This window comes from Portunus trituberculatus, chromosome 41 (assembly GCF_017591435.1).
Source record: "Portunus trituberculatus isolate SZX2019 chromosome 41, ASM1759143v1, whole genome shotgun sequence".
Taxonomy (NCBI): Eukaryota; Metazoa; Arthropoda; class Malacostraca; order Decapoda; family Portunidae; genus Portunus; species Portunus trituberculatus.
The window spans coordinates 32645776-32667449 of NC_059295.1; the positions used below are offsets into that span (position 1 = coordinate 32645776).

At 39.2% G+C, this 21674-nt stretch overlaps 3 protein-coding genes across 8 annotated transcripts in view; 1 reads left to right on the top strand and 2 right to left on the bottom strand.

The window, feature by feature from the left end:
- Positions 1 to 12921, bottom strand: part of LOC123516912 (PRA1 family protein 3-like) — a 35815-nt gene extending 22894 nt beyond the window's left edge. The window contains exon 1 of the mRNA XM_045276680.1: positions 12672 to 12921. Within this exon, the coding sequence (XP_045132615.1) occupies positions 12672 to 12859 (188 nt within the window). The 5' untranslated portion in view covers positions 12860 to 12921. The remainder of the gene's footprint in view (positions 1 to 12671) is intronic.
- Positions 12922 to 13656: 735 nt separating this feature from the next.
- On the top strand, positions 13657 to 16700 carry LOC123516911 (protein TSSC4-like). Its single transcript, XM_045276679.1, is given in 2 exon segments — positions 13657 to 15124; positions 15127 to 16700. Coding segments are annotated over 2 exon segments (693 nt in total). The 5' UTR covers positions 13657 to 15060; the 3' UTR covers positions 15756 to 16700.
- Positions 16701 to 16872: 172 nt separating this feature from the next.
- LOC123516909 overlaps positions 16873 to 21674 on the bottom strand; it is a 133162-nt gene continuing 128360 nt past the window's right edge. For 5 of the 6 annotated variants that reach the window (XM_045276676.1, XM_045276672.1, XM_045276675.1 and 2 more), the window contains 2 exons: positions 19943 to 20083; positions 16873 to 19771 (listed from right to left, as the gene is read on the bottom strand). In XM_045276676.1, the coding sequence (XP_045132611.1) occupies positions 19275 to 19771; positions 19943 to 20083 (638 nt within the window). In that variant the 3' untranslated portion in view covers positions 16873 to 19274. The remainder of the gene's footprint in view (positions 19772 to 19942; positions 20084 to 21674) is intronic. The other variant, XM_045276677.1, reaches the window with a different exon arrangement.

The window sequence follows — 21674 nt, forward strand, 5'->3', positions numbered from 1 at the left end:
ATATCATAGACAGTTGATGAGCCAATGTTGTACTGTTGGCATAGGCTCTGCACTGAAACACCTTTAGCTCTAGCTTCCTCAATAGGTCCACTTTCTGTTGCACTGATATTGTCATATGTTTGCACTTTTTCTTTGGTTCGCACACAACACTATCACTTCCTGGTCGCTTGGAAGCCATGTTTAGGGGCAAATATTACAGAAAAAAATGTTTATGCACCTGGGGAGGTGGTGCTTGCAATGAGCGGCAGCATGGTACTGATCCAAATTTGACCCAGAATGCCCAGGCACCAAAACACAGTACAGCGCCGCCACGTCCTAGCGGCGGTCCGGCAAATTCAAATTAAAAAATTCTGGCAAACAAAAATTTTGCCGGATTACAGGTGTTGCCGGATGAAAGAATATCGGATTAAGGAGGTTCAACTTGTAATGATACTGAGGGAGAAATCAGTAGCAGAGCAGCAAAGCTTGTAAGAGTGAGAGACATGAGTTTCTGAGAGGTTGCAGGCCAGGGGGTGAGGCCATGGGGGAGATATGGACAGAATCATGTAAAAGTAAGCGGAGTTTAAAAATTATAATGCAGTCGTGAAAGCAAGTAATTCATCAATTACTATTAAAATGAAAGAGGAATAATGATAAGATTTTTACATTTATTATTCTGATATTAATTATTTACTGTATTTGATAGCTCATAAGACACACCCACTTTTGGCACATTGAAAAAAAAAATAATAAAGATGAATGAGCAGATTTAAACTTCGAATATGAAGTGAAGAATTTCACCAGATATTTGAAGACTCTCATACATTTAGATCACATTAGATCCCAATATTTTGCATTTGAAAACTTTGATCTTTACTAGTAGGCTACACACCATTCCTGCTGTGACTTGCAAGACGAAAACATATACAGTGGTATCTCGACATACGAATTTAACTCGTTCCATGATGATCGGTGTAAATAAAAAAATTGTATATCAAATCAATTTTTCCCATAGAAATTAATGGAAATAGAATTGATTCATTCTTGTGATATGAATTTATCCCCCCAAAAAATTAACATGCTTTAAATACCAACCAAATATAGATTTTAATATAAGATAAATACAATGTTTATTGTATGCATGATATAAATTAATTATATAGCCCAAAATAACAACTTAACCCACAAAACTCGGGACACATCGATAGACGTTCATCACGCAAGACTCGGGGCACGTCAATAGATGTTTAGGCTTTTTAAGGCTATATTTTCGTTAGTTTCTTCCCGTTTTCTTTGCTTGTGAGCTGGCAACACTCATCAGGAGTAAACATGTGCTTCACGTCACTGTGTCACCAACGATGGATGGTGGGAGCGACAGTGATTTCACTGTGTCTGATTCCGCCACCTCTCCCGCCCACCTTACTTCTATATCTCGGATCTCTTGCCATGTTACGGGGAGACAACTTTTGAATGAGAGTGGTATCAGAACAGGTGACAGAAGAGAGAGAGAGAGAGAGAGAGAGAGAGAGAGAGAGAGAGAGAGAGAGAGAGAGAGAGAGAGAGAGAGAGAGAGAGAGAGAGAGAGAGAGAGAGAGAGAGAGAGAGAGAGAGAGAGAGAGAGATACAAGGGGCTCACTTTCTATCGCTTTAGCCAAGGCCGCTGAAATCGATCAGACGCAAGGCCACGTAAACCGATGATACCACCTCATTCAACCTGTGATATTTTGGTAACCATGACATCTAGACTTCTGGTTTTCCTGCATTGCATTGAGGAAGAGTTGCTTGTGGGCAGAACATCATTTGTACTCACTTGTTTATTGAATTTCTAAGTGTAATCAGCATGTGAATACAAGGTATTTTTTGTTTCTCGCCAAACTTTTACTTTTGGTACCCATGATCACTGGGTCTTGAGTTCATAAAACTTAATAAAAAATACAAACTGCCAAGGAGCACAGACACATACATGCACAAAGGATGAACAACGATACACAACGCATGCTGAATGTTCGGGTGGATGCAGGTAGCCGAACAATTGCTGCGCCACCTACCTATGGCTATTCATATCTTAAAAATATCTTCGTATTTCAAGGCGTAAATTATATTAAATTAACTATGTTGGGGCATTCGTATCTCGAGGTATTACTGTACCTGGCATATGGCGTTGGCAGTGACTGTAAGAGAGTCAGAGACTACAGGGATAATAATCACAATTATTTTTATCATAATTTTTTTTACATATATGCAAGGTAAGAATGTTAAAAGACAGGTGCAATTTTAATTGTATGAAAGTGTGTCTTACCTCAAGAAGTAATGGCATCACTCTAAAGAACACAGTGAAGCTTGCCTGTGTCAAAATCAAGATTACCGACACTAACTGGGTTTGTTTTGATTCATACAATGCGTGGTGCATGGTCACTTGGGAAATTCTTCCTGGCTGGCATCACTCTATGTGAATTACCAGTAAGTATGATCTATTATATATTGGTACCTTGAAAGAAAGAGTTTTGTGGCGTAGTACCAATCATCACTTTGTTTACATCTGCAAAGATGTCTAGGGTTTGATTTTTTAGCCTTTGTTGCCACAAACCACTGTCTCAATACTGAACCTTGGCCTCATAGGATGCATGTCATTTCCTGATACTTTTTTGGGGGGAGAAAAATGTGCATCTTATGAGCCATCAAATATGGTAATAACTATGGAAGGAGTAGTTGTTGTGGCCATATGATATCTTTCTGGTGTCTTTGTGGGTGTTATGAGTACATTTTTATATTGAGTAGTTGTTGTGTCCATGTAATATATTTCTAGTACCAATGTATTATGAGTAAATCACCGTAATGCAAATACCATATCTGATGGCTCATAAGATGCACACTTTTTTCCCTCGAAAAAAGTCTCAGTATCTATAAGCATTACCCAGACAAGTCTGCAACATTGTGCAACATTATGCAACAGATCAGATCACAATAATCTCACCAATGTCATACCTTCATCTGGGTCACTATGGATAAACGTGATCTGGAAGTACAGTAAGCCTCCGCACTTGGCGAATCTCAGCTTGGCGAAGTTCACTTTTGGTGGTATGGTGGCCACGGACCACCGAATGCACGCTTGGCGATTTGAATTCAAACTTGGCGGTCCCCTGGCAGCCGCATGGTGAACCACGCGGCTCCCCGGTGACGTCAGACCTCTCTCTAACCCTATCAGAATGCAGTGTGAGAGTCCCCTTCAGCCATTTTGTTTGTGCTATCTTCTGTTCTGCTAGCGTGGTAATGAATTATGGCGATTTACCGCCAACATAGCTTCTAGCAGAGCAACAGGTGGTACCAGTGGGGGCAAGGACAATGGTGGTGGCAGCAAGGACGAAAGTGGGTGAGGGAAACGGGTGGAAAAACAGGAGTACACACGAAGAAAGCAACACAAATCGTACGGTGTGAATGAAAAAGGAGAAAATTATCAAGATGATAAACGATGGAAGCAGAAACTGTGATATAATTACCGCGTTAAATGTACCAGAGTTAACAGTGAGGCGATTACGAAAGGCTAAAGAGGATATTAAAAAGCAAGCCTATCTTCACTCTATTTAAGGTTAGTTACAGCCTTTATATCATGTCTTATTAGCTTTATTTATTGTTTATTGGTCTGTTTTGTACATGTGTTCTAATATGTGAAGGCAAAAGATTTTAATTCAACTCGAAAGATGGTATTTTAGGGATCAAAAGAGGGACTTTGACAATGACCAAAGACTGACTGAGGCATTTTTTAGGCAATTTATATGGTATAAAGAACTCACGCTTGGCGAAATTCACATTTGGCAATTTCTTGTCTTCATAATTTTTTAGATTTATTCTTTATGAAGCTTTGGGAGTTTCTTAACTGCCAAGTGAGCACAAGTATTAATAAACATCCAGACTAGAACCAAAATCCTACATCTATCAAAACAAGGGCCAATATGATTGAATCATGAGAGAAAACCTGAGAACACAAATAAACCAACACTTAAGGAGATAAATTTATCCATTACGTATTGCCACTTCTGCCAAGAATTTCTGATACTATTCCTAAAAATAGTAACATCACTTTCTAATGCCAATACAAAATGTCACATAATGAAGAGAGAGAAAAACAACATACATTTCTACAAAGGACTCCTACACACAACTAAGGATAATGAATACTTAAATCTTGCAGAAAATAATGCCATATATATACAAGGAAGCATTATATGAATGAGAAACAAACATCTCCTATATAATCCTGTAGTCAAAAACAACAACAACAAAGGGGAAGGCATGTTGTGAAGGCATGCAAGAAGCTTGCTGTGGAAATATGAATAAAGATACATTAAAATCAAGTATTGTAGTGGTCAGCACATTTGGCTTACAAATGAGAAGGCTGGGGGTTCAAGTCACAGATGTGCAAGGCAAATGGGTGAGCCTTTGTATTTGTAGCCCCTGTTCACCAAGCAGCAGGTAGGTATGGGATGTAACCCAAGGGATAGTGCCCTTGCTGTCCTAGTGTAGTGGTGTATGAGTGGTTTCATTCCTACCTAAAGATAAGTCACTATGGTCTCTGAATTCTTTCCATATGGTATGCCTGGCTAGGTGACCAAAAGACGACTGTAGGTGAATGACATGCAAAATGTATAAAATTCATACTTCAGTCTTGAGAAACAAATTTGAATCCTATCAAAAGGTGGCCATTTTTTCACGCCATCACTGAGTCACCAAAGAACACCTACATGCTTCCTATCAAGACTATCTTCAACAGCAACTGCACCAAAGCTAGGAACAGCATGAGTTAAGATGCTAAAACATCTGTTTGTGCCAACTATCAAGGGCCCAATAAAAGGCTCACAAAAATCATGAAGCCAAACTCATACAAGTAATATTCCAGTGACACAGGTAGTGCCCACTATACAATTCACTTTTATATAATATTTCACTTTCACAATCTTTCTCATTTATTACCTCTTGTCTGCTGATTGATTAGTTATGCTTCGTTTTTATGACTACCAGTGTGTGCTCTTACTCATTTTGCATGCAAGTATAGCTGCATGTTAGTATGTATCCATGTATATAGTGTGAATTCATTTTCTTTGTTGTTGTTGTTGTTGTTGTTGTTGTTGTTGTTGTTGTTGTTGTTGTTATTATTATTATTATTACTTTTATCATTATTATCATAATTTATCCTTTATGTAATTTATTTATTATGTTTCTCTTCATTATTTTGAATGCTGGATCACTTATGGTGTAATAGTCAGTCATTAGACAGCTTGCAGCAACAGACAAGTCCTGTACAGTAAGATTCTCTCATTATACTATAGCCATTTTACACAGAGTTTGCTATTATTGCGACAATAGTGAATGAATGATTATAGCCCAGTGATGTGACATACAAAATTAAATCGTACACACTGTCGTGGCTCTTACGTTAGACCCCGGCAGACACAATCGTGGCGCTTTTCAAATAACACGCTCCTTTTATGCCTCACAGTTTGTTTATGCTCGAGGTTCTCTGTCATATATCAAGGCCTGTCACTGGCCCTTTGTTTTCAAGATGGTGGACACTTTGCCAATCATGTATCAGCTTTTACAAAGGTATGTTTGTGAGAACATTAATGTCAGTGTGCTGTATTTTATCATTTTTTATGTATTTCTTGGTGAGATATAAGATATATGTGTACATATTTTTTGCAAGACGCTGCATCTTGGAAGATGCACCCTAATATTTGAAAGAAATTTCTAAGAAAAAAGACACTCATACAAGAACACATTCACCATATACCCATATAGGCGGTGGTCCAAAGTGTCTTTCTGCTGCTCTGTTACCATGTTCTTTGGCATATCATACAACTTGTAGCTTGTATGCAATAGTATAACTAAACCGTTTCGATGAACTAGCCATGGGTGACAATTTCCAGGACAAAAAAGCTTGTGATACGTGTGACAGCCTTGTGGTAACTGATATATTTCACGACATAAGAGTGTGGGCAAATACAGTAAAAGTCCTCAATTTCGGAGGTTTGTCATCAGAAATTCCAAAGTTTCGGAAATTTGGGAGGCTGAATAACTTAGGTTATTAAAATAGCTGAATCCGCCAATCACCGAAACCGAACGTGTCAGTGCTGCAGTTCGTATTTATTTTATTTTACAATCATGCTTCACAGGCTTTATCATTGTGAATATAATTCATAAGTGGAGTATTGACTCTTGCTTGAACGAGTAAGCCATTTGGATGTTCTATCAATAAAGGTATACAGGCACCTGGCATGTGTGTGCGTTCGTGTGTATGTATGTGTGTGTTGCTATGAGATGAGGGAGCAGAAAATTTTCTCCACACGCCGAGTAGGCTCCAGGAAGGAATATGGTATTGGAAATACTTATAACAGCTAAGTACTGAGTTTACATAATATAAAAGGCTCAATTAAATAGTACTTAAGTTAACATCATAATGTGATGACTCAACATACAAATCCAGATCACTATCGGTCAAGTGTCCAAGCTCACTTGAGGCTGGATGTTGCCTTACATCATTCATCTTGGAAGACGCACAAGTATTTTTCAGGGTATTTTTTAGGAAAAAAAAGTGCGTCTTGTAAATGTAATTTCCATGGATAAGCAAGCAGTTCAGAAACATATTATGATGCATGACAATATTGGAAATGTTATTTTTATTTCATTATTGGTTTAGATAAGAGTGCGAAGTGCTGGCTTGAAGATGTTGGCTGAAGAGGATGTGTTGACGTTTGTTGTTTCTGACCATGAAGAAGTTAAATTTTCATTATATTACAGTTTGCTTACTTCCCTGATTTATTTTCCATAATGAATGCAGTATATCAAAGAAAAACTTCATATTGGCTTAGATAAGAGTGTGGTGCTGGCTTGATGGAGTCACATGAGGACGATGTGGTGACATTTGTTTCCAACCACAAGCAGCTAAATTTTCATTATATTACATTTTACTTATTTTCCAGCTTTATTTTCCTTGATGAATACAATATATCAAAGGGAAACTAATTATCTTTTTATTGATATGTGATTCATAAATTTTGTTGATGTGTTTTTACAAAAAAATTAAGGAAATAAAAGAATACCTTTCTAAATTCATCTTGCTGTAAATTTTTTTTTACCATTGTTTGATTTTTTTTTTGTCCATGTATGTCATGTCTGTTCAGTAATGATTATGCCACAGCAAAGAGCAACTCCTAAGCTTTCTAAAGATATATAAAAGTCTCAGTGTCTGTTAAAATACTTTGATTGAACACTAAAGGACTCGAGGAAACTTTCTAACATTTGCTACCCATTTTTTATCTACATATCTTGAAAGCACTCCCTCCTGTTATGACGGGGTAAGGGTTAATGTTGGAGGGCACATCAGGGCCAGGGATCCTCAGCCTCATGGGGACCATATGGACTCAACACTACAGTAAGAATAATTACAAAAATTATACATATTTATCTTATATCACTGTTTTATTCTTTTTATTTTGTTATTGTAACGAGGTTTTTTTCAGTTTAGGCAATTACTGTATTTGAATATAATATTTCAAGGTTTTTGTGTGTTTTAAAGGATACATATGTAAGTCTTGGAATGCATTCCTATTTTTCATATTCAATCTCAAATTTGCTAAATGATCATTCGCTTCATGATTGCATTTTCAGGAACATAACCCAATCATATATCAGGGAGTACCTGTATGTAAGTACAGTATCTCTCTTAGAAAATTCCTTAAATAACTCCGTCGTTGCAGTGCCTTAATCATCTTTCATGTGCCTGGCCTGGTAAAGTAATTGATTCAGATAAGCAGCAAGGTAGTGTTAATGGACAGAGAAATACTATTAGTATTATCTGACACTATCACAAAAAGATAAAGAGTGGGAGGTAAGCTTGATAGTCTACACAAAGAGAGATTCAGATTTTTCCTTTTTATTCTATCCATAACCATAGGTCATGCATTTTGTTGTACTTGGCTCATACCGTAATGACAAAAATCTAAAGTACTCTTCTGCACCCTAGAATAACAACACTGAAATACTCTGCTTCCCTCTATTTTCTGATTTGGCAAAAATAAGTAAAAAATAAAAAATAAGCAAATTCTAATGAGATTAATACATGCTTAATAGGAGAAACATTGTTTATGAGCCTTAATACTAGAGTGTGAGGAAAATTTTCCATCTGTGGTTTGCAGCATCAGAATGTAGAGACAGTAAAAACTAATGATACTTCACAACCCATGGAAAACCTTACAGCACAAGTTGTAAATCAGTTATAAATAGTTTTCCTTTAATAAAATGCATTATTACCATGTCAAGCCTGTCAGGGTAAAATATAGGTAAACAAGCTGAATCAATCCGTACTGAGTTGTTTTTAATCAGTCGAGATACCTAAAGCCAAGTTCCTAACAAGAGCAGCAACTATCAATTATGGGTCATATATGATACTAGAAAAAAAAAAGAGCCATTTACAATAGCTTTTAATACATCTGATGAAATTGCAGACTAAAGAATGACACTGTCTTAAATTCAGGAACACTTTGCTAAATCTCCTCAGGACTATTCTTTCCTCATGCTAATGTAAAAATTGTCAACCTGTCACAAGAATCATAAAAACACCATTACCAACCCATATCACTTCATCATGACTGTTTCAAAGGTCACAGGAATGAATAGCCAGATTTTCAAGTGCTGCATCTTATAATAATGTAGAAAACTTGTTAATGTGTTACAAAAATTATATATATATATATATATATATATATATATATATATATATATATATATATATATATATATATATATATATATATATATATATATTTTGTAGGAGGAGGTAGTAGACACCTACCGAAACAATAACTTACTCCCAGTGAGATCTAATAGCACTAGTTCAGTAGGTGCTGTGAACCTTCCATTAAAGCTAGTTGTGATCTCGTTGAATGTTTCCCTTTGTGTATCACAACTCAAGGGGTAGTCACAGCCTACCCTCTAAAGACAGCTCTCCTTCTTCACACAAAACTACATGCACTTACCACACATACACCCTTCACTCCAAATCAAAATTTAAAAGAAAATGGGACCCAAAATAAACAACGCCTCGGAGTCCCCTCTGGGAGGGACCAAAATGTCCCCAGGTCGGACACCTCTCCTGTTGAAGACCACAAATGCCTTGACACCTCCCTCAACTTTTTCTACATTAACTTCTGCAACATTCGCGGTCTTAGATCTAATTTTCAATCTGTGGAACACCACCTCTCCTCTACTAAACCTCATCTTCTTTTCCTCACCGAAACACAGCTGTCTGAGGCAACTGACAGTAGCCCTTCTCTGTTCCCTCCTACTTTCTCTATTCTCATTTTCATTCCAAAGCTGGATGTTGCGTCTATGTACGCAATGACTTAACTTGCTCTCGTGCCCACGCTCTTGAGTCTTCCGAATTTTCCACCATCTGGCTACGACTTAACAGTCACTCTCAAACTAAATTCATCTGTGCTGTTTATCTCTCCCTAACTCTTCTGACTATAGTAATTTCTTCGACTACTTAACTTCTAAAGTGGAGCACATTCTGTCCCTCTACCCTTTCGCTGAGATTTCCATTCTTGGAGATTTCAATGTTCACCACCAGCTTTGGCTTTCCTCTCCCTTCACTGACCACCCTGGTGAACTAGCCTTCAACTTTGCTATCCTCCATGACCTAGAGCAACTGGTGCAACACCCTACTCGTATTCCTGACCGTCTTGGAGACACGCCCAACATTCTTGATCTCTTCCTCACCTCTAACCCTTCTGCTTATGCTGTCACCCTTTCATCTCCGTTGGGCTCCTCCGATCACAATCTCATTTCTGTATCTTGTCCTATTTTTCCAATCCCTCCACAGGATCCCCCAAAGCGAAGGTGCCTCTGGCGTTTGCCTCTGCCAGTTGGGGGACCTGAGGAGGTATTATGCTGATTTTCCTGGAATGATTATTGCTTCCGTGTCAGAGACCCATCTCTTTGTGCTGAACGCATAACAGAGGTGTTAGTATCTGGCATGGAGGCGTACATTCCTCATTCTTTTCTCAACCTAAACCTTCTAAACCTTGGTTTAACTCAGCCTGTTCTCGTGCTATACATGATAGAGAGGTTGCCCACAAAAGGTACTTGAGCCTTCCATCTCCTGAATCTCATGCACTTTATATCTCTGCCCGGAATCATGCCAAGTCTGTTCTTCAACTTGCCAAACACTCTTTCATAAATAGGAAATGTCAAAATCTTTCAAACTCAAACTCTCCTCGTGACTTCTGGCATCTAGCCAAAAACATCTCAAATAACTTCACTTCTTCATCTTTCCTCCTTTATTTCATCCTGATGGCACCACTGCCATCTCTTCTGTCTCTAAAGCTGAACTCTTTTCTCAAACCTTTGCTCACAACTCCACCTTGGACGATTCTGGGCTTGTCCCTCCCTCTCCTCCTCCCTCTGACTATTTCATGTCTACAATCAAAATTCTTCGTAATGATGTGTTCCATGCCCTTGCTGGCCTAAACCCTCGGAAGGCTTATGGACCTGATGGGGTCCCTCCTATTGTTCTCAAAAACTGTGCTTCTGTGCTTGCACCTTGCTTGGCCAAACTCTTCCAACTTTGTCTATCGACTTCTACCTTTCCTTCCTGCTGGAAGTTCGCCTGTTCCTCAAAAAGGGTGACCGTTCTAACCCTCAAACTACCGTTCTATAGCTTTAATCTCTTGCTTGTCTAAAGTTTTTGAATCTATCCTGAATAAGAAGATTCTCAAACATGTCACTTCACAATCTTCTGTCTGATCGCCAGTATGGCTTCCGTCAAGGTCGCTCTACTGGTGATCTTCTGGCTTTCCTTACTGAGTCTTGGTCATCCTCTTTTAGAGATTTCGGTGAAACTTTTGCTGTTGCATTAGAGTCTGGCATAAAGCTTTGATTTCAAAACTGCCCTCTTACGGCTTCTATCCTTCTCTCTGCAACTTTATTTCATGTTTCCTTTCCGACCGCTCTATTGCTGCTGTGGTAGACGGCTACTGTTCTTCTCCTAAACCTATTAATAGTGGTGTTCCTCAGGGTTCTGTCCTGTCACCCACTCTCTTTCTATTATTCATTAATAATCTTCTTAACCAAACTTCTTGTCCTATCCACTCCTACGCTGATGATACCTCTACATCTTTCCACGTTCTTTCAGAGACGTCCAACCCTTCAAGAAAATTAACAGATCACGCGGGGACGCCACGGAACGCCTGACTTCCGATCTTTCTAAAATTTCCGATTGGGGCAGAGAAAATCTAGTAGTTTTCAATGCCTCAAAAACTCAATTCCTCCATCTATCAACTCGACACAACCTTCCAGACAACTATCCCCTCTTCTTCAATGACACAACTGTCATCCTCTTCCACAATGAATATCCTCGGTCTGTCCTTTGCTCATAATCTTAACTGGAAACTTCTCATCTCTTGCTAAAACAGCTTCTACGAAGTTAGGTGTTCTGAGGCGTCTCCACCAGTTTTTCTCGCCCCTCCAACTGCTTACTCTGTATAAGAGCCTTATCCGTCCCTGTATGGAGTACTCTTCGCATGTTTGGGGGGGTTCCAGTCACACAGCTTTGCTTGATAGGGTGGAATAGAAAGCTCTTTGTCTCATCAACTCTCTTTCTCACTGCCGAAATGTTGCATCCCTTTCTATATTTTATCGCTATTTTTATGGTAACTGTTCTACTGATCTTGCTAACAGCATGCCTCCCCTCCTCCTGCGGCCACGCTGCACAAGGCTTTCTTCTTCCTCTCATCCCTATTCTGTCCAACTCTCTAATGCAAGAGTTAACCAGTACGCTCAATCATTCATCCCTTTCACTGATAAACTCTGGAACTCCCTCCCTGCATCTGTATTTCCAAATTCCTACAACTTGTCTTCTTTTAAGAGGGAGGTATCGAGGCATTTGCTCCCCTAATTCTGGCTGACGGTTTTGGCACTTTTTGTACTCTTTGGAGAGCCAGCGCTCAAGTGGGCTTTTTTCTAACTTTCTTTTTTTTTGCCCTTGGCTGGCCCTCTTCCCTACATAAAAAAAAAAAAAAAAAAAAAATATATATATATATATATATATATATATATATATATATATATATATATATATATATATATATATATATATATAAAGCTTTAAAAACAATGTCACTTCCGGTACAGCCTTTTGAAAGCAGTGGGAGTGCGGCACTGATGTATTGCATAATATGGTCCACGGAAATGGACCTCAGTGCCCGACGTGCCCCGCGGTGAGTGCCTGGGTCAAGGTCACCACGGCCAAGACACAAGAAACGTGACACCCGCCGGGGGACAAGACTGCGGTGGTGACGAGATGTAATTGCATCCATTAGTCTACCACACCCACCCATGACTCACGCCCCCTACGTGCCCACGCATCCACACACTATTCACATCCCTTCCCACAATGCCCACACACCATCCACCATGCCCACTCACACCCACAGGCGGCCCACGCACCCTCACACCACCCATGACCCCCACACTGTCCACGGCCACACCCCAATGCCCCCTACATCCCTCCCCACAATGCCCACGGGTACCCACGCAGCCCCCGCCAGGCAGCCATACCCCCACCCCGCCCGGCGCTGTCCATCCCTGCAGCTGTCAGAGTGAATTAGGATGAAGAGAACAGTAAATAGAAGGCGCCTTACCCAACCACGGCGAAGATGACAAGGTAGGTGAGGAAGTAGTTGGTCTGGTAGTACAGCAGATTTTGTATCACCCTGTTGGCCCATTTGTCCGGGTCCTTCAAGTTGGGGATCTGGAACCTGGCAGACTCCAGCAGGAAGTCGTCCAGGCTGCGGAGAGGCGCCACCGACAATCCTTCACCTTCCGCCATCTTGGATATACTGGGTGGGTAACCGTGGGTTGACTTGGCAGTGGTAGTGGCACTGTGGCAAGCGCTCTGCTGAGTTGCAGCTGCTGGATTCTGCTACGTTTCATTTATTTTTGTTGACATGATTTGTTTGCTTAAAAGTGAAACAGTTTTCCTAATTACATATCTGGAACTAATAAAATAGTAATGGTTACCTAGTAGGTAACTTTTTCATCTTTTACTCAACCTCTTGCTTAGCGTGTAATCTATATCAAGCACTACAGTACCAAATCAAGAGAAAGCCAAAGTAGGTATAATTATATATGTTTGTGATCCTTGGCAGGTAGCTGGAAAAGAACTCAAGAACTGAAAAAAATCTACAGTTTTATTCTTTTTAATAATTTTGCATACCGTATTAAATTCTAGTTATATAAACATGGTAATCCAAGGAAATAATTGATGTCTTCATTGTGTAAACAAAAAAATACATTTTAGTTACGTATCCTTTCGACCTCCCGCCACCTTGGTAATGTTATTATTACTCTTTACTTCTACGTTCTTTGCGATACTGTTCTTTCCTCAGTCATTATACATTCCTGAAGATAAAGTGACTGAAGGACTACATAGGTTATCGTCGTCACCCGTAAAGTGTTGCTGAAAAATGCTTTTGCTAGGAGTCACAGATTTGTAATTAGAACGCATCATAGTTTGATCGTAAAAGAGTTTGTCTTGAGCGTTTGTTGAAGGTCATATAGAGGTTCTATTCTGCAGCCATCGTTTCTGAGTGACCTACTATCATGGTAATGATAGTAAAGAGAAGTAACCAAAAACATCCCTCAAAATCTCCATGTAATAAGTCATGAATGGGTTGAATAGAACGAAAACATTAATACAAGTTGTCAGATTGAAATATGGAAGAGTAGTAAACCCAACCACTTCAGTCCAACTCAGAATTGTTAAAACTTGCATTATTTACTCTGAAAAGAACATGTACAAATTCAGGCACTAGCGTCGATCCGTGGTCCCGATTGGCGATTGTTATGGCCACGTCTGGCAGTCTGATTTGCCAGTTGTGTATTTTTCTTGCTGCTTGTATCTTTACCACATCAGGCAACGTCAAAAAGCATTCTTGGATCTTGCTATTGCTGCTAACATCATAACCTAACCATACCTAGCAAAACTAAGCCTAAGTTAAGGTAACCTAACTTAACCTATCCTTACTAGATCTAACTTAATTAAACCGGTAAATGAGCTGAAAGAAAATCAAGAAATTGCTGCCAGCATTATTAATTTGTGACACATATGTATGATGTTCACAGTACTCAGCATGAGGAATTCTCAGCACTGAGACATGGCACCTAAGTAGAAGCGAATGTGTAAATTTGTTAATACTCCATATATTAATTATCTACCTTACACATTAACACTGCTGGTAAGATGCACTAATGGCAATTCAGATCTGCCATGGACCAAATGTTAATACTAGTTGCCATGTCCAATAGTTTATTTTATTTATTTATTTATTTATTTTATTATTATTATTTTTTTTTTTGCATATGTAAATTACTGTATTTTTTCAGTAATCTCTCTCTATCTCTCTCTAAAAATCCACCATTCAGCTTATTTCAATTGCTGAAAAAGAAGTACTATATATGTATAATATATGTATAATAAATGACATTCCTTAATTCACTAAGTCACCTTCACATAGATATTTCTTCATCATACTAGGAAGGTGATAGAGGCAGTGGAGGAAGGTAGCAATATTTCAGCTGCCTCCATCCATTTCATATAAATTGTGAATCAGAATGGAATATTATGTAGTGTAGGATTTGGTCTGTTGTTATGAGATTCTTGTTAGGGAGATTCTTGGATATCAGTTAGGAGACAAGAATTGCAAGGTAGCAGATTGCATAGTTGAATATTTTCTTGCTCATCATGTAAAATAGAATAAAATATAAGACTTTGAGTTGATTGGTGACTAGTGACATTTAGTACATTGGTTCTGTATATTGAAGACAGCTTTTAGAGAAACTAAGATGTGGAGATTCTCATTCAGCATATTGTACTTGTGTAATGTAATCATTTGGTTTGTCTTCCATGCTTAGCAGATGGAGCAGTATATGTTATGCATCCTGCCCATTTTATGACTTCTTTCTTGTATTTTACTGTCACAAACTAGAAGATTCCTCCAATTCTAGTTGCACTGCCCAGAGGACCCCACCATGTCATCATTCAAACTGCAGTCTGGTGATACGGAATTCAACACTCGGGTGGATGCACTCTTCTCCTCCTCCAGACAGCAGCTAAGGATCTTGAGCCACAGCTAAAACGGAAGCATGAAGAGGCTGAACAGGAGGAGGAAGAGATAGAGGATGACAGAGAGAAGCAGCCCTTCAGACGACCACAGGGACGCCCTCCACTGTGGCGAGGGCGAGGTGGCAGAGGTAGAGGAAGAGGACCAAGGAATAGTACACCAGACTACATAAAGAATCCGCAGAAGTGGACTCAATACAACATGCGTGACACTCGTGTGCTGAGTGACTCGGAGAACAAACGTGAAGGGCTGAAACTGCTAGCTGATCTGGAAGCACGAACTGACAAGGACAATGCTGCAGCAGACCAAGACATGGACTTTGAGGAAGATCCATGTCCTAAGATCATCTTCAAAAAACCCTCTGTCTCTTCATTTATTGAGCCTAAGTATTCAAAGTCGGCAGAAGATAAGGCAGAAGAGGAGGTTATGGAAAAGCTCGACACAGAATTCGGAGCTTCAAAGAAATTTGTAATGCCAGAGTATGTGGTTGGCAAGAAAAAGCCTAAATCAAAGGGAAAGCTAACTGATGAAGATAAAGTTATTGAAGAAAGGGAGAAAAAAGAAGTAAAACTGAGTTACTTGATGTTTGAAGAGGAAGATTAACTTCTAGGGTAAAATTGAAGATTTGTATTTCCCCAATTTTTTTTTTTTTTTTTTTTTTTACAGCATTAATTTTTTTTACTAAACAAGAACCATCATGGTAATCAATTGGATTAAATTAGTTTAAAATAGCATAATATGCACTCACCTTTCCTGTCACTATAGTATTGAGGTGCATCACACAGCTGTCAAAGAAACTCCTGTACAGTGTGTGTGTGTGTGTGTGTGTGTGTGTGTGTGTGTGTGTGTGTGTGTGTGTGTGTGTGTGTGTGTGTGTGTTACTTGACTGAGTTCATATCTCAAGTCTGTGTTGTCATCATTGTGCAGTTGCAGGTGAAACTGAATCCTTTTGAAAGCTAAATAAATACTTCAATTATTTATCTATATCATCTATATCAATATGGCATCCCAATAAAGATTGATATATATATATATATATATATATATATATATATATATATATATATATATATATATATATATATATATATATATATATATATATAAAAGAATGATTATGGATGGTCATAAAATATAGATAACATAAACATACCTCGTATAAGTAAGTTATCTATTAATCTATTGATATACCAAGCTGGCACACACACACACACACACACATCAGTGGAAAGGGATAGTGTTGTGGCCTATCATACTACACCCGAGGAATCTAGCACAGCATAGCTGACCACACACATCCACAGCAACACACAACAGTACACAATGATTTACCTCTGTCTCAGACACTGTTCTCTATCCCCCACATACTACAGACAGGGAATTAAGTTATAATTCATAATAATTTAGAATCAATCTCAGTTAATTCTTTTCCTTGATTACAATGTAACATTTTAACTAAAGGTGTAATTAATAATTATCTAATTGTTGATTAATGTGTCTGCTTTTCCAAATACAATTTTGTCTCTCAATCTGGCACAAAAAGGCTAATCATACTTTATTTCATATTTACCTATAAAGTCATTGCTCATGTATTTTTCTTATGTTTATCCAAAGTAAACTTTACTTTTACTTTAAAATATTGTTAGACAAATAACAACTCCAGAATATGGTAAGTATACAAATTCTCATGTTGGCTGTTTGTTACAGAATGGAAGGTGTATTAGTTCATATGCTTTATTAACAAAATTTCTAAAACTAATGTAGGAAACTGGTCTATAATCACAATAGTAGTGGGAGATAAATTTTTAAACATGTACAACATAAAGCTGCAGAAGACAGCAAATAATAAATATTCACAACCAACTTGCCATACTTGTAAATAATAATATGTATAAACTTCTATGGTAAATAATTATACATTTTATATACAGCATAGACAAAAACTAAGTGGCTGTAGGAGGATGATAGATATGTATAGAAGGGGTGAGGAGGGTGTTCCTGGCAGGGTGAGGAGGCTGAACAAGACACAGGTTGCCTCCCTGAAGTGCTGCATGGTGTCTGATGGGACTTGGTGCCCCTCACGTCACCAGCAGGACTAGATCATGAGTGGAATGTTAACTGGGAACACAGGTCTGACTGTGGCTGGCAAGGAGCTTAAGAGTTCACCAGCTGTCTTTGTCTAGGTTCAAAACACTGTGGGTGATGATGATGGCGGTGGTAGTGGTGGTGATGTCCTGTGATAAGTGTCAACAACGGATCGTCTGTTCAATGTTACATAGTTGAAAGAAGTGTAAGTAAAATGTAGAAAGAAATTAGGCATCTACTTTAAGTATAGACAATTAATTATTCTGTGTAATGAAAGAGAATCAGGGCAGATGGTATGTGCCTTGGTTCAGAAAGATTCTACAAAAGGTAGGAAGTGTTGAAAAGTTTGGTTTCTTGTAACTCGGGACTGCAATGGTGTGGCAGCAGAATGGCCAGACAGTGTACAGGATGGGTCTGCACTGGATGGAATCAAGTATAAATAAGAGGAAGACAACAACATATCAGTAAATGATGGTAAGAACCAAATGACAAGTAGGGAAAGGTTCATGTCATTGATAAACATCACCAAAAACTTTTGGGTGAAACTTTTGAGCACAGGTTAACACATGCTGTATTATTTTTGAAAACTGGTCATATGTCAGAGGAAAGATGTCCACTGATATTCCTGCACCTTGCAAACCATAGACGGTCTCTTTCCATGTCCTGCACCTCAAGGGATAGGAGGAGACAGTACTCAAGCAGCTCCTGGTGGGTGTGAGGTAACCAGGGGTGCTGCAGTGGGCCACATCAGCACCACTGATGGATGGCCCACCTCTGGAAATCTCTGAACAGTAGCACAATATTACTAACTATCAAGTGACAAGTTTGTAACTTCCATGATAAACTGACATAAAAAGAATCCCTACTAATATATTACTTTATAATGTTATCAGAGGAAGGTGTGTGTGTGTGTGTCCACTTTTTGTGGTGTTTTCTCAAACTAAACCTCTAACATGTTTCAAATTACTGTTTTCACCTACCTATCAAAGACCATTTGAAAACTTTTCTGAGTAAGACTGTAATTTCTAGGTATTAATATTTTTTGAAATTTTTGACTTGGACAAGTCTGAATGGTTGTGAGAACAAGTCTCAAAACGAAGCACACATTTGGACCATTAAGAAAGTTTGTCTGGAAGTGTTATCAGTGCTACGAAATCTTTGGTATTGAACAATATATATGTATATATTTATAACATATCTATCAAACTACTTGAAGATTTACTGTCTTTTCACCCAGACATATTTTAAGTTACAGTAAAGCTTCTACAATACAAACATATCTTATTTACATCATGATGAGGAGCTTTCACGAAAAAACAAGTCAACAGTGCCGTTGGCCTGTGCTGGTGTGGCACTGTCTGCCTCCATGGCACCAACACAGGCGGCGGCGGCTGGTGCAGCGCAGCGCTACGCGTGAGGCATTGTGGACGGCAGCTGGTTCTCCCTAAGACACAAGAGAGGCACTGGGTGTGCACGGTGCACATTATCACCTCCTGGAGCCACATCTTTTACAGCAACACCAAAATGGATTAATATTACTAAAAGACAAAAGAAATTAAAGTTGAAACATAATGCAATGAATAATGCAATGTATGTACGTACCAGCAGCCATTCTTTTTTCACACTGTTTTCATGCCAATCCTGCCAAGTCTATGAATAAAGGCAAATTTTCTTAATGAGTCAGTACCAAACATCAACATTCAGTATTAACATTTTTTTCCTGAAACAATGCCAACTCCTGTGACCCTTTCATGGCTTACTTCACAAAGCCATTATTGTTTGTTAAAAATGCACTTCACTTGACCTTCTAGTTTCCAAACAATGTACTTTTCATGCCATTGTATCTTAAACGTATTTACAAGCTTTTCCATTGTGCCACCAAATCTCCCACTTTTTGCAGTATAACATCTGTAACATGTAATAAATTGTGTCCTGAGATAGATATAAAATTTTTCACTTAAAATATTATGATACACTATACAGTTATTGATGGTCCTAGTTTGTGCAGATTATCATTACTTCTACATTAAGTTAAACTCAAACCTCGCTCACTTCTGGTTCTACTCTGTTATGGTTCATAATGACAAAGTTCTGTTCACTGCACTCCAGACCACTGCATCCATTTTCCAGGGCACTTGGTGAACCCTTGTTGGAGTCACTAGCCAGGGTTAGTGAGGGAATTTCCAAGCGTAACTTATCCCTTGTATGCCTAAGCTGACCCAGGCTTCCACTGCCTCCCCCCTGCTGCTCACTTTCCTCTTGAGTGAGAGTTGAGGCTTGCAGGTCTTCTTCTAACTGTCTTTCTTCCTTACTGGAATATGTCACCTGCTCTTCACTGACCTCAGGAGGACACTCTGGCACCTTGCAGTTGGAGAATGGCACCCCAGCAGTCTGTGCAGTGCTGCCAAAGATGACATCATAGTCTGATGAGTGCCCTCCAGGAAAGAAGTCAGAGGCAGAGAATGATGATCTTGTGAAAGTAAATGGTGACCCAGAAGATCGGATGAAGAACTCACCATTGTCAACAAGGAAGCCTGCAAATGAGAATAAAGACATAAAAGTCAGAAGAGGATGCTCTGAAAGAAGCAAATTTTACCTTCATGATAGAATACTAAGTGGTAAATCTTCAGTCACTCTGTCATCCAAGGTCATGCACCTTCATTCTCAATCTGAGATGAAACTATTTTCAAGGCCTTTAGACCCACCTTCTGCTGCCTCGTCATATGTCATGGAGCCTAGGCTGTATATAGGAGGAGGGGGTGCTGGCCGGGAAGGCTTATGGTACACGTAGTCCTCTATGTCTTCACTTTCATCTGCTATAAACTCATCAGCTCCCAACTCCCAGTCTGCAATGGATGGTGTTAGTATTACTACTGTCATCCAAGTGTTCTGGATATCACTAATTCTTCTATATGTCAATAGAATGCAGTGTAATGGTGTATACTGTATATGGGATCATTATGATTATGAAGTCTACCTGCATGTTAACCTTTATGTTCCAGTGATTAAACTATTTTCCAATATCCCATGACGGGTAAAAATGGTAAACCTAGAAATTGTCAGAAGACTGTTTGAATACTAATAATTATTTTCTCTTTGTTATTATGAATACAATGATGTACCTCTGACAGTTTAGTTATTGCCTTAGCAAGGTTTCCTCCTCCGCCTGCTGTGTGATCCGTCAAGCAGAAACAGCTCGGTGAGCAATGATACCGCACACACACACACACACACACACACACACACTCTCTCTCTCTCTCATCTTGGAAGAGAAATTGTACACTTCCAATGAGAGAGAGAGAGAGAGAGAGTATTTTTTCACCCCTTTTCATATCAAGTTTCAAGCAAATAACATGTAGATATCATCTCTCTCTCTCTCTCTCTCTCTCTCTCTCTCTCTCTCTCACACACACACACACACACACGCCCCCTTGATCGTCTTCCTAGAATGCGAGATGCAAGCCTGCGTCTCCGTGAGCCACTCTGGTTTCTCAATACGATGTTTGGAGTCTGTTCTCCATCACCACTATCTCTGTCTTCTCTCTGTTCTGAGAAAACAGGTGGATCCTCTGAATCATATTCCGAGTCTTCACTACTGCTGTCTTCGCTTTCTTCAGTTTCTTCCTCATAATCACTGTCACTGTAGTCAGGCTCAGAAGCACTGCTAAATAAAAATTATCTGTCTTGTTCCATTGTGAGTTATGAACTGAGATGTCCCTTCATTCTTATCAGGGTGCTTTCGACAAGGCATGTCGCTGGGGTTGCCAAGTGTCGCCCTCAGAATGGGAGAATAGCTTCATTACCCCTAAATATACATAGCTATAGTCTGTCCATTTTGATTATCTCAGAGCAAACCATGTGTTCAGTTGGCAGCCCTGCCTCACCTCTGTTCTCGCTCAGCCCTGCTGAGATGCAGATTCATTAACAAACATTTATATTTATTCACTTTACTCAGTAACAACACAAGTTACACGTTACTAAGTAAAGTGAATAAATATAAATGTTTGTTAATGAATCTGTGTGTCAGCGGGGCTGAACGAGAGCAGAGGTGAGGCAGAACTGCCAACCGAACACACGGTTTGCTCTGAGATAATCAAAACGGACAGACTATAGTGGCAACACTACGGGTGGAAAAAGAAGCCAGATACTTCTACTCGCCATCTGACTCGAGAAACCACGCGTGGAGCTCAAACATGAGGCGCGAAAATTCTTGATTACGGGAACGATCGCCGTTGCTACAGACGCACTGATGCAATCATTCATATACGATCGCCAGAACATAAGGGTTAAGTAAGTTTGAACACACACAGCTCACTGGTTCAGTAATAATGTCCTTGTCTGTCACTTGGTGGGTTGAAGGTTTGTTCCCCCACAAAGGTTTAAAACCTTCCACTCATGAACAAGCAGTTACTGTTTCCCTGAACAAGAGGATGAAGT